Source organism: Podarcis filfolensis, assembly GCF_964270895.1.
Source record: "Podarcis filfolensis genome assembly, chromosome: 7".
Lineage (NCBI taxonomy): Eukaryota > Metazoa > Chordata > Lepidosauria > Squamata > Lacertidae > Podarcis > Podarcis filfolensis.
The window spans coordinates 52,747,823-52,761,781 of record NC_139603.1 but is presented as its reverse complement, the minus strand read 5'-3'; the positions used below and the strand labels follow the sequence as shown (position 1 = coordinate 52,761,781).

At 44.1% G+C, this 13,959-nt stretch overlaps 1 protein-coding gene across 3 annotated transcripts in view; it reads left to right on the top strand.

The window, feature by feature from the left end:
* The first annotated feature begins 3,248 nt into the window (after positions 1–3,248).
* The window catches only part of ALKAL1 (ALK and LTK ligand 1), a 31,986-nt gene continuing 21,275 nt past the window's right edge, over positions 3,249–13,959 (top strand). The window contains exons 1-3 of one of the 3 annotated variants that reach the window (XM_083623124.1): positions 3,249–3,567; positions 4,813–4,923; positions 5,767–6,198. In XM_083623124.1, the coding sequence (XP_083479250.1) occupies positions 3,456–3,567; positions 4,813–4,923; positions 5,767–6,198 (655 nt within the window). In that variant the 5' untranslated portion in view covers positions 3,249–3,455. The remainder of the gene's footprint in view (positions 3,568–4,812; positions 4,924–5,766; positions 6,199–13,959) is intronic. The other 2 variants (XM_083623123.1, XM_083623125.1) reach the window with 2 other exon arrangements.

Sequence of the window (13,959 nt, the reverse complement as noted above, 5' to 3'; positions counted from 1 at the left end):
ATTCTTGCCTGTGTCACAATTTTCTTTGGTACGAGCATAACACTGCATGACTGACAGCATTTAAAAGATCACATTGATGCACTCACTTTTATGGAATTTATAGAATTCAATTCAACGGGAAAGTGGGCTAGCTTTATTTCTTGATACTTTTAATCTTTCTTTCTTTCTTTCTTTCTTTCTTATAATTATATGCAACGGTGTAGCCAGCAGAAATACCTAATATACTTTAGGACAGTAGGATAGCTCAGTTGCTAAAAGCATGAGGCTCTTAATCTTAGGGTCCCACATTGAGCCCCACATTGGGGAAAAGATTCCTGCATTACAGGGGTTTGGACCCTCATGTTCCCTTCCAACTCTACAATTCTATGATTCTAATACACAGGATGCACACGTACACTTTTCTTTCTTTCTGAAGCTTTCACTGGTTGATGTAAATTGGTCTGCAGCAGGGATGGTTGTCCTAGGAACACAGGATGCTGCCTTATACCGTATAAGACAAGTGGTGGTTCAGTATAGTAGCTGGCTCAGTATTGTCTACACTGAGTGGAAACAGCTCCCCAGGACTTCAGATAGCCCTCTCTCCCACTCCTACCTGGAGGTGCTGGGGACTGAACTGCAGACATACTGCATGCAAAGTAGATGCTCTACCACAGAGCTACAGCTCTCCCTGTATGTTGTGAAACTGAGTGAGGCTGATCCTAAAAGGTGGCCTCACTCAGCCTCACCCCATGGCTTGTCTTTTTATCCTTCAGGTTTTTAAGGCAGGGGTTGGGAACCTTTCTCAGCTGTGTTCCCTTGTAAGCAATCTTTGGGAGCTGCTGGTAGTACAAGCTGATACATTTTTCTATGTACCAGATTTGCACAAAAGAGCAGTAAAAAAAATGTGTGGGTGCTACCCCAAGCAAGGACACCTATAAGTCAATTGTGGGTGTGCATGCAGGTATTTGTTTACTTGTGTGTATGCACCTTTCATATGTGAAATGCAAGGTTTTTCCCCAATAATTTTTTTATTAAAGTTTGAAAGAAAATATATAAAGGTTACTATCCAATATCTTTTTATCAAAGATAAAAGAAGCTGATCTAAATAAAAGCACAAACCAAAAGGAGGAAAAGAAAAGAAAAGGTGAGAAAAAGGAAGAGGGGAAAAAGGAAAGGAAGAAAAGAAGAAAATGTGAACTTCTGATTCTTCATCTGTCAGCTACATATAGAAAATTATTCAAAAGATCCACTCCAAGATAACACCCAACAATTTCACTTACTATAAACCAATATTTTATTCAATCCTCAAACCCAGATATCATAGGTTCATTTTCTTTTTCTTTGCAAAAAGTCTATAAGGAGTTTCCAATCTTTACTAAATATTAACAATGATTTATCCCTGATTAAGCATGTCACCTTTGCCATCTCAGCTAAGTCCAATAATTGTAACAATCATTCCTCTACAAGTTTTTCAATATAGCAAATTTGCACCAATGAGCAGTAATGTTAAAAATCCAGGCAATCATTTGAAATTATTGGCATGAGAGGCTGCTTCTTCATTTCCTTTCTGCTTTCCTTTTCTTGCCTCCTGTACTTGCATGGGCACATTTTATTTTTTGCTTTTAATACAGTTGCTTTGTGGAACTGCCATTCTGCACAAAAAGTGGTTTTAATTATAAAGATAAAGCAACTGGTGGGAAAGGATGCAGTGCACGGAAATGCCGTATCTAGCAGGTGGTGCAGTCAGTAAAGCAGCACTACGCTTTTTTTGGGGGGGGGACCATACAATGTGCTTCAGTACATCCACTGTCATGTAATGTGCAATTTTATATCAGACTTTCTCCCCTTACTGGATTATCTGTGAGGGGGGTGGGAGGTAAGTGGGAGGTACCACTGAGGAAGAAGACACCATGTGTAAACCACAAAAGAGAATAGTGACCTAAGCAGCTTCAACGTCACATCAGACTCCAGTCTGGATGAGGCCTTCCTCTAAAATGCGGGATCATTCACATTACCGTAAATTCCTGTTGGAGCAAAATGAGATGGAGGTGCGTTGGGACTATGTATATACTAAATATCAGCTTTCTAACACTTCTACCAAAAGTATCCTGACATTGTTGATACCCCTAGTAGCGAATGATTTTGCTCAGATAGATGTCATGTTTCAGAGGGATACAGATCAATGTTTCCGTAGCCCCATTTTCAAAAAAACATTCTCCCACACATCCAGTACGCTGCTGGGAAAATGTGGCAGAACCTGCAAGAGCCAAAATGAGGAGGAAGAGGGATGGGGAAAGTGGGGGACGGGGAGGACAAAGGAGCACATCTTAAAGCTCACTCCCTAAGAATAAGTCCCATTGCATTTAATGAGAATTATTTCTGAGTAGGCACACATATGCTTGGATCTTTTTGGACCACAACCCCATTCGTTTTTGGATCTCATTAAAAACTTTGTCCCAATGCTCTCTTGCAGCAGTAAACACTATGGTGGGAAAGTGACTCTTTCTCTTATTTTCAAAGCAGGGCCGTGTCAAAACAATTGATTCTGTGCATAAAAAAAAACATTTTCTTGTTTTTATTTTGCAGACATTTTAAATTATATTCAAAGCCCATTGACTTTGGTGGGTTTAAAATGCTTTCCTTGGACTGAGGCCATTCTGCTTCCCTTACACCAGCATGGTTGATTGAATGAATTATTGTGAGGGTGTCATAAGATATTTTATTGTCACTTCACACTATACATTTAAAGTGCATTCTAAATAAATCCCTGTCCTACAAAGAATCATGGGAACTGTAGTTTTGGGTGCTGGAAGTTGTAGTCCTGTGAAGGATAAACTACATCTCCCATTATTCTTTTTTTGTGGGGGGCGCGGGGTGGTGGGGGGGAGTGTACTTTGAATAAATGGTGTGTCTGCATTCTGCAGCCATAGATAAAACTTTGAATAGGCTCAATTTTTTTGTTCTCCCTTTTGATGCTAACTTTACTGTGTCGTCCCCCCCCCCTTTCTCCCAAGATCAACTCACGGTTAGTTTTGAGCAATTTATACACAACCTGTCCTTTGAAATGAAGAAGGTCTTTCACTCTCAATTCAGTTTCTAGGAGGAAAAATACTTTTCCTGCTGCGTGTCTCACCCACCCACTCCGGTCATCCCCCCCCATACGTCAATGCTAGGGAATCCCACTAACCTAAGAAAGCAAAGCGCTCGGATATATGAGCTCTGAGCATCCTCTAATCTGGGCGACAATCTCATTTCACAAGTAGCGGAGGGGAGTCATCTCCATGAGTTTGAACCTGCGTCCTCAGGGGAGGAAAAAAAAGTGGGGAGGAGGAAGTTTGTCAGGAAAAGGAGGGAGGGGGGAGACCCTCGTTGAGCCGAATAAGAATGATTAAGAGAAGACTTCGTTGCCTTCCACCCACCTAAAGTCGATAGCACTCCAGCGAACTGGCTGAGGCGGAACTATATAAGCCAGGTGTATGGCAGCCAATTCCGACGGCTGCGACGCGACGCCCAGGACGCAGTTTTTACGGATCGCAGACCAGCCTCCAAGCGGGGAAGTCGCAGGACCGAAGAGGCAACTTTGGCACGGTAAAGTCCTTTCCTCGCCCCTGAAAAGACTCACGACAGGCTTTAGGCAGGTCTCTCAACGTTGTTGTGAATGGACGGGGGCCCCTTGAGTATTACTGAGGGTTTACTATGGTTTACTGGGTTTACTAGGGTCTACTAGTATATTTCTGCTTGAAATGAATCAGGGTGCCCTCGGGGGTGGGAGGTATGAAGGAACAGTGAAATCGCTTCCCAGGCGATGCACCTGCCAAGGAGGAAGGCGAATGGAAGAAGTTTGCATTTGTGCAGACGCTACGACCACCGGGTGGGTGTTTCTGTGTCCCCCCCCGTTAGATTTCCCTCCCCCCCCAAAGACAACACTGGGTGAAAGGGAGTTGGAAGAGACAGAACCCAAAGAAGTGGGTTTGTGAATAACTGAATTAATATTCTCCCTCCCTTAATCCTAATTGTTCGCTATATTTGGAGAGCTTACTTAGGGGGATAAAGTACCGAGCTCGGGAGCCCGAGTCCCTTCGTGGTCGGGTTTCCAATCTCTTCTCTCTTTTTCCGAGGGGGTCTAAAACATGGGTGTCCTCGGGAAGGTAGCCCAGGGCCCCACTCAGCAGAATGGGCAGGGCTGGATTTAAAGCGGTAGAGGTATGGGTGGGTGTAGGCGTAAGACCACCCAAATCAGAGCTTGAAGAAAAACCCCACCCTATAAAGACAGATTACGAAGCCAAATATTGTAGTTGCCGTCGATGATAGAGGCGGAGGGATATTAAACCTGCAATTTTGCAAACACTTCGACCAAGCCCCATTTTATTCCCTAGGGTTTATTTTCGAGTAGACAAGCATAGGATTACACTGTTAAAACAAACAAAAACAAAAAAAGGAACGACCAAGGAATTTTCCGGAAGGGCTAAAAAAAATTGAGAATATAGTATTTCGCGATGCAAAAGATTTTAGCTGTGTTTGAGGGAGAGAGAAAGAGAGACTTTGGCTTCTGAATATAATTTTGGGTTAAGGGTGTAATTTCTTAATAGGTTTGAACAGAGATGCTTAAAAATCGAAATCAGGTTGCTGCTTCCAAGTCCTGGAGTTAGATTTTGAACGGCACCTCGGACGAATCCTCCATGTCCTGGGTGCCCATTCTAGAAAAGATGTCAAATTACAAATCCTTTCAAATTGCCATATTCCATGGTGGGGGAAATCAATAAACTGGGGTAGAAAATCCAGGCGTTGTGCAGTGTTGAAAACAAACAAACAAATAACTAGCCCGCCCCATAGAATCACTTTCGAGGTGCGCGCAACGTTGGTGCAACGGCGCGCCCCGGAGAGAGATAACCCGAGCAATGTGTGTGTGGAGTCCCATATTTGATCACAGACCTAAAGATCCGGGTAAGAAATAAGCAGATACTCCTACAAATTCATTAACAAATTCTCCTTCGGGAGAGGGAAGTCGGGGGTAGCCCCCCGCACCCTATTTGGCGCCCCCCTGCTCCGAGTGAAAACTCGTCCGTCGAGCGCTTTAAAGCCCCAGGAGCGCTTGGGAAAGAAAGCCAGGCAAATCCCGCCTAAAGCCCCGCGGATCGCGAAATGCGTGGCCTGCTTAATGCCCTCCTCATAATCCGTGTCTATAAATGTGCCCTAAAGGGCTCCGGGGTCTAAAAGGGAAGCCGCGGCGGCGGCGGCGGCGGCCTGATGGTGGGCGGGGTCGCGGCGGCGGCGGGAACAGCCCCAAGAGCCCCTCCCTCCTCCTCCTCCCGCTCCGCCTGGTGTTCCTTCTCCTCCTCCCTTCACACGCCGGGCACAGACCCGAGCGCGAAGCGAGCGTCCGGGCTGGCAACTGGCGAAGCCCCCGCTGGGACTATTAGCGGAGCGCGCGCCCGGGGAGCTGGCCTGACACCCCTCGCAGCGGCCAAGCCGAGAGGAGCTAGGGCTCCAGCCTCTGGGAAGCAGCCTCCGCCGCCGCCGCGCGGACGCCCTACTTTCTCTCCCCGGCGCGGCCACCGCGACACGTGCCTTTGGCGCGCCCGCAAGCAGCAGCGACCAACCCGCCGCCCAGAGCGGCCTCGCGCTCGCGGGGCTCGGCGTGTCGTCCCTCCGCTCGAGCCCCAGACTGCGCGGCCAGTGCCAGCCCCACGATGAGGCGGGAGCTGAGGGCGGGAAGGGGCAGCAGCAGCAGCAGCAGGAGCTAACCGCCGAGCGCTGCCTTCGCCGCCTCGCTCTCTTTCCCCTCAGGAGGCCGAGAGATGCAAGGGGCCAAGCCATGCCGCCGCCGCCGCCGCCGCTACCACGCGCTGCCTGCCCTCTTCTTCTTCCTGCTCTTCACCTCAGGACGGGCGCCCAGAGCCGAGGGCGCCGCCGCCGCCAAGAACAAGACCCGGGACCTCCAGAGCCCGGCGGCGGCGGACAGGAAGGCGCTGCTGGAACTCTTGCTCAAAGCCCTTCGCGAGAGGGGCAGCGGCCACAGCCGCCCTCAGCACCAGGCGCCTTTTCACCCCTTGGGGGCGGAACGGGTCATCGCTCGGCGCTACACGACCGGCGGCGCCCTTTACTCCTCCGCCTCGGTGGATCGAGAAGCCAGAGTGATCTCGTCGTCTTCGTCGTCCTCCTCCAGGGAGCGAGCGGGCGCGCAGGCACCCCGGTTCTTCACCTCTTCCAGGCATTCAGGTAAGCGGAGAACAGCCTAACCCCTAACGGGTCTCGCCCTTCCTGCCCCATCGCAGCTTGGGTCAGAGCTCCTTTGCAGGGGGCAGGGGAAAGAACACGACTGCCGCTGTCCATGTGCAAAGCGCCACCCCTCCCTCAACCCAGTTGCTACCTGGGACTGAGATCTCAAGGCTTGGATTCCAGGTAAGCTTGAATGAGCCTCCGCCTGCCCTTGCTGATGCGCGCCTCCTCAACGCGATGGTGCTACCTTCTGCTTTCCTCATTCCTAGTAGTTTCGCATAGTAAAGGAGAAGGCTTTAAAATAGGACCATCCCTGCTCACCGCTCTTACATTGATGCAGCGGTCATCGTTTGAACTCAGGACAGAAGGTTTACCCTCTGGTTTACTTTGACCTAGTGACTTCAAAATGACTTTATTGAAATCAGTGCTGCTTTTAACTTTACTCCCAGATGGCTGTTAGAAATAGGATCCGGTTGGTAAACAGCCAGGCTGACTTGGTGCTTCCCAAACATATTGCAAGTGGTAGCTGGGTTTTAGGCTATTTTAAAATGCAAATTAACCTGTTGCTTTGCTTACTGTCGCTCATGGTTTCGGTGTGTTCCCTTGCTGCTCCCGCTGTTCTGACAAGCCTTATTTCCCTGGCTGGCTCTCCACAGCCCTGGTTTTGTTGTGTCTAGTACAGAGCATGGTGTTTGATCCTCAGCAGATCTCCCTAACTTTCCCTGCCTTGTCCTGAAAAGTTCCAGGGTATGCAAGGCTCATTCACTTTCAGGCTCTCCAAGTGCCTATTGAACTGTTAATTGGTACAGGTCTTCTGAGGCTAAAACCTCAAGGCACCAGCCTTCCAGCTTTATGTACATAACAGCCGGAGTTCCAGGAGAGTCTGCTGTTGCCTTTCGTTGTGGAGGCAAATAGACCCCAAAGAAATCCTTTTTGCAATCATAAAGGAGAAGCAACACTGGCTCTTGGTATTTCTGTTCTCCGTGTTCCCTGGCAGGAGGCACCCATCTCCTGCACTGGCTTAGTTTTTAAAAGGTGGAGGTTTCTTTCATGTGTTCTCAGATCACAACCTGGCCCCTGGCATTTATTACTGCCATTTTGCTTCTGGCTCCACATTGATCAAGATAAAAAATGTATCTGTTGTTTAGAAAGTGTGTGTTTCCACCCAACTATTCTGGTTACTCTTTTTAACACTGAGAAAGAGGCAAAGCCTTCCTAAACAACTATAGTTAACATTTTTTAGGGGCAAAACACAGTTGACACCAACCCACCACATTCCTGGATTTTTAGACAGAGGAAGTGATTAAGTAAGTACTTAGTTTTAGTGGTGACTTTTGTCAAACTTTTCCATCTTGATAATTTCTTTTCTCTTTTAGTGCCTAAGTGGCTGGAAGTGGAGAGTGATGGTTTGCAAATAAAAGAGACACAATGCACAGAATGCTAGGTGTACCCAAGTCCCACTAAAATACATCAAATGAAGGCAGTGGATTTGATCCAACGGATGGCTTGTGTAAACTGAAGGAGCTCCTGCTCACCAGACAAGGCTGTCCTTATTTTTGCTGGTCCCCTCCAGCTGTGACCACTCCATGTCTCATATCACACCATTCCTAAGGGTCTTTGGATGTCAGGATCGGGAGGCTGCAATGAGATGGAGGCAACAAACTCCATCTGGAGTTCATAGGACCCAGCATAGAATGATTTATGTGATGTTTTGCTTCAGTTCTGACTCATCGGAACTTACATGAGTCTGTCTTTGGATTGTACCCGAAGACAATAGTCATTTTCTTTCCCAAGAGCTGCATCTACACGAGGACAAAACTGTGTGAGTTCAGTTGTACATTGTATAGTCGTCAATGCATAACTAATATATCTGGTCTGTACAATGCCTTTGGGAAGTTTTCTGTCAGATGCAAGCAAGTGAGCCACTCAATCTGCACTGTAGGCAAGGTGCTTTGGCAGTACAGTGGTATCTTGGGTTACAGACGCTTCAGGTTACAGACTCCGCTAACCCAGAAATAGTACCTCGGGTTAAGAACTTTGCTTCAGGATGAGAACAGAAATCATGTGGCGGCAGCGGGAGGCCCCATTGGCTAAAGTGGTACCTCAGGTTAAGAACAGTTTCAGGTTAAGAACGGATCTCCAGAACGAATCAAGTTCTTAACCCGAGGTACCACTGTACCTTCATGGTGTCTAGACTAGGGTTGGTGTTAAAATATCCCATGCCAATGTGCTCTTATCTTAAAATACATTCTTGCATCTCAACCATTTCTCCTGCTTCCTGCAGCACTGCGGCTCCAGATAGTAGAGGTGCAGCCACTGATGTAAATTAAAAAATCGATGCACATTTTAATTACATATACTTATTCCACCTTTTTTTTCCATTGCTAAAGTAATTTAATTATTGTTAAATTCCCAGATATGTTCAACAGGTACAGAAGAATTTGTTTTTAAGTGATATAAAACTCATTAAAGTTTTTCTTTTCTGGAGATAAGCTATAGAGAAGCTAATGCAACTTACACTTTCATGGCCTTATACAGTTTAGACAAAGATGGCTGAATTTGTATATTTTGCTAATACAGGGAAATATAAAAAATCTCATGATATTCTAAGATACGATGCTCACAAAAGCACATTTCCTTTCCCACTAAGTCCAAGGCCCTCTGACACCGCTTTTACCATTATGCTTGGCATGAAGCTGCTACTCAAGAGCCACAGCATTCAAGTAAAATTTGACAAATGTTAAGTAAGTTTAGTCATAAATTACCACTATCATCTGGTATAATATTTTCTGCAAACACACACACAATCAATATCACAGAAATGGTTACGTCCAAGTATGAAATTTTATATAACAACCTATCATTGAAGGAATGCTCAGTTTCAATTGCCAATAAATTGCTTTTTCTTTTTACTTATTCCACATTTTTAGTTGATTACATATTATTTACTCTGTATGCCTTTTAGTTTGTCCTTTTTCTGATATAATATCAGGAAGATAGTAACAGACATAATCAGCTCATCAAGCTAAATTAGCATAAACATGGCATGAAGAAACTATGGATTTTGACAATTATTTGTGAGTTATTACAATTGAGATTAGAAGCCATTGTTTTTAAACAACTTCCATTATTTTATATGTGAAGATTTCAGGCTACAATGAGAAATTACAACAATTGGCCATTGATGAAGAACAATTCATTAGATAGATGGGCTTTCTAGGAACTTTTCTCCATGGAAAACACAATACATTATGGTAATCTGTCCTTTTATGAACCAACAAAAAGACTTTAAAATAGTTATTTGCTGTCGAAATAGCTCCCCCTTATTCCTCTGCACTCGGCTTCTGCTGCTGATTGAGTTTGGAGCCCTTTAGAATGCATTTTGAATTCTTGCTGGAGCAGTCAGTTCAACCACCATTTTCCTTTATCCCCACGTCTCCCAAAATGCCAGGAATACAGTCAGTGCAGTCTATGTTCTCAGTGGAGTTAGGATCTGATAACCAAAGCGAGAACCTTATGGACAATTATCATGGCAGTCTGAATGGCATAAAAGTAGTTTTCAGTCCATTGGTACCACATTTCAAGAAAGCAAATTCAGCTATTAATATTTTACCCTAGCATGGTTGGTTGAAGGGCACAACCCCACCCCCGCCCAAGATGTCAAATTCCATAAAATAACACAGAGGTGGATTTAGGGGCGCACGACTGGTTTCCTCGCACTGGGTGCGATGCGGAGCTTAGGGGGCACCACAACTATTATGTAGAATGGAAAGGGGGAGGTGGGGGGATTTTGGCTTTTCACAGGGCATTGCTCAAATTTGAGGTCCCAAGGTCTGCCACTGGTTAACATATCTTAAAGTGATCACAGTTTCACAGAGTAGTATCCAGTCTTGCAGCCCACTGCACCCTGGTGCAAACTAGAATGTTTGAGGATCCTCCGGAGCAAATTTAGAGGGGGCATAGGAGGCTTCAGAGTGGAGGGGAAACTGCTGAGAATTGCCACTGGCTTTTTCTGCTGACAAATAACTTCCATTTGCAGACAGACAACATTGGACACCACCTATATGTACAGTATTACACTGGGTTTCTAATTTCATTCAATTTAACTTTAGAATTGTTCTGGAATGTTTACTGATCTCATGCTTTTATCTTCAAATAGCACACGTTCAACCTTTTTTTGTTTTTGTTTTAAAGAAAGGACTACTTAGATATATAGTGTGTACTAGAAAAGCCCTCAGTAACAGATTGTGAGTGGCATAAATCTGAAACCACTATTTTATTCTTTAATCAAAGTTTATATTGGAGCAGCTAAATGAACTCCTGTAATGGGACCTTTTCATGTACATCAGGGGCTCCCATTCAGGTGGTCCATGGCATGTCTTTGGATTTATGGCTGAAGACCACAAGTGGTGCATCCATTGCATTAAATATCTGTACAGTATTGATTTTTAATTGTATTTTTATTGCTTCTTTTATTTCTTTTCTTTTATTACAGTTTGAATTCCACAGAATTCAAAGAAGCAATAAAAATAAAATAAAAAGCCACAATTTTGTTTGCTCATTGACCTCTCAGCTCCACCTTTCTAACTGGTCCTATGCATGAAACAGGTAGCATACCTGAGGAAGCTACAGCAGAGGCCCTGGATTTCAGTTTTCTACATCTCACCCTAAATTTTGGTTCTAGAACCACATTTTATTTGTTCCTGTCAGTGATGTTGACATGTGGAATGACTGCTGATGCCTCCCTAGCTTTATCTGCCAACCTATCTAGATGAATTATGATATCTGTTACCATCATGCCTGGCATGCAGGAACATCATCGTGCCATGGCCATGACAAATCCAACTGTCTGTTTCCATTATAATCAAATCACTCACTATCAGTAGAATCTGGGTCCCTGGTGGTGGATTCCTGGCACAAGAGGATAGTTTGTTCCCTCATGGATAGTTGTTGTTCACTTGGGAATTTGTAATTTGTAATATTACATTTTTAATTGTAATATTAAAATGGGAAAGAGTGGAATGTCTGTACCGGTCTCCTCACCCTGTTGCTAAACTCACACAGGTGCCCAATTTGCTTGTTTGTTTTTGTTTGATACTTTTTCTCAGTGGGTTTGAGGCATTTTCTCATTGGGGGATTCCTCTCCTGCAGTTTATCTTGCTTGCATGATTCCTTGCCCCTCTGCCCCACCCGATTGTATGACATACCTTATCGACAATATGCAACAAAATCCTTTGTTTTCAAAAACAATGAAGAATTTTGTGGTACTTTAAAGACTAGCACATCTGGTATGAGATAACCTGGTATGGATGGGAGTGCAATTCATCATATGCAACACTTCATCACATATCTGATGAAGTGGACTCTCGTTTATGAAATCTAATGCTAGAACAAATCTGTTAGTCTTTAACTGTATATAGTTTGTGGACTTACTATGCCATACTTCATTGTCCATTCCTGCCAACATGAATTCTAGCAAGGGTAGTATTTTTCATGCTCTTTATTCATTGGCCAGAAGGTTTTTTAAAAACAAAAACAAAAAGTTCTTCTCACAGTAAGTTGAAGACATTTCCATTCCAAAGCAACCAAGCCTTCTTGGTGCGCTTGGTTGCTATTTCTGACTCTGGATGGAACTGCCTTCAGTTAACTCTGATAAGCTATCTCATTTGCCACATTTCCTGTAAAAATAGTGGGCCCATGCATGATCAGAGGTCTCAACTGCACAGAGCTGAAAACTTGGGGAAAGCCCTCTGCTTTTGCAGAAATGCTTGGCTGCCATATCCTTCCCATCCCACCACCCCTCACAAGTTTGGGGAAAATATAGTAAAGGAGATGGTGATAGAAATTGGCAGATGAAAGAGCTGGTGGGTCTTGTCATGCATTGGAGAATTTTTATCATAAGCTGAATACTTTTCTAAGCATTCTCAAGGCTTGGAGAAAACCCAAACCAATTCTGAATTGATTGAAATGATTAATTGCATGTGGATGCCCCACCAATGAAGTATTAAGTATTAAGTACAATTAAGTATAAGAATTGTAACGCATGGTGTATTCTGAAGTTTGCTATTCTGTGAGTGTATAGTTTTACTTCTTAGGTTCCTTAGTTACTCTTTATTTTCCCTGATGACTCTCTTAAATTAATAGCCCTAAAACCACAGAGGTGGTTTCTACTTGATAAAAAATGTGAGAAGGTAATCACATGTTTTAGAAAAAGGAGCACAAATGTATATTCTTTTGATGCTTGAATCACAGCACCTGTTGTTTTTCTTTAATTCCCATAGTATGAGTCTTATTAAATAGTTATTGAGTTGCTCCTTGCTTTGATTTCCCCTTACTATGACTGAGACCTAATTTATTTGCCCTACTTTTATAATGTCAGTTTCGAACTGTGGGGCTGACATGCTATCCCTCATTTCACTGGCAAACATCCCAGTCCAGCAAAATATACTACAAGCAAGCATAGCAGATACTAATTGGACTAATGGCTTCAAACTAAATCTCTCACAGTTCAGTTCCTAAATAAGCAACTGACCCAATATGTGTAGGTTTCTTGCTGATAGAAGGTTTTAAATTGAGAGAAAACATAACATTTTAATCATCTGATATGCTGGACAGTGGTTTGCATAAATAAATGCATCAATCATCCTTTATTTCTCTTGCCTTTCTGACTCTGCTCTAACTTCATTTGTTGTTATTTTTGCCTCCTCTGTGTCTCATATCTTCAGGGGTAGCTTGGGGGGCATGGGAAGCTGCAGTGAGTTGGCGAAACAGCAAAAAATTGGGAGCCCCACCTTGCACAAACAGAAATGCTTAGTGCTTACTCAAAGCCACCACTGGATACAACCCAATAATAGTAGTCTTAATAATAATATGAAACATTTGGACCATAAGGTCCGTTGCTCAAATTACAAGGGAACCAGAAGGAGCTTGGGTCACTTAACTTTTGTGGAGACTTCCTTAGTTACCTTTCACTATTTATGGCGTGGGTGGTTGATGATTTGATTAACATTGGAATAAGCAATAACCACTGAGTGCAAATGCACCTGCACTGGATACTAGAGTCTCAAGGCAGAGAAAATGAAACAGATGCAGAACAAAGTGTTATTAAATGTCACATACAATTTTGGACACTGGGTGCCAATGACTACATCAAAAGATACAGTGATAACAGGGGGGTGGGGGTGGAAATAGATTCAGGCAGTAATATTTGCCTTTGAAACAGGAGATATAATCAGAGCAGCAGCCAGATATGCATTCATGGATTGCACTCCCTCACTTGGATTTGATGCAAAGGAAAAACAGGTATTGGAGTCATAGAATTCTGATGATCCCATACTTCACTCTCCCTCTGCCCCATTGGTTTCATGTAGATGAGAGGTGGGTAATCATTTGGCTACATGAGCAAGATCCTTATCAAGATCTGCCTCCTAGGTCAAATTTGATACATGTATAGAGTCTTTCTGGCATCTGTATCGGGGGACAATGGAGGAGTGTACTTTTGGGGGTGAAGTCAAACTGTTGGAAGGTTGAAGTGCCTGCTGTGGCTGTAGAGACTGATACGGAAAAGACATGTTTTGTTGCTGGTGGGGCAGATGAAGGCATCTGGTTGTGCTGCTACAGATGCCCCATGGTATTTCTTCACTATGCACTCTTCCCAGTGGTCATACACTGTGGTTTGCAAGCCTCCCTGCACTGCCATTTAAAGCTTTCAGTTGCAAAGGCTTAAAAAGGAACTGGAGGGAACCAAAGTCTCCCCATGCT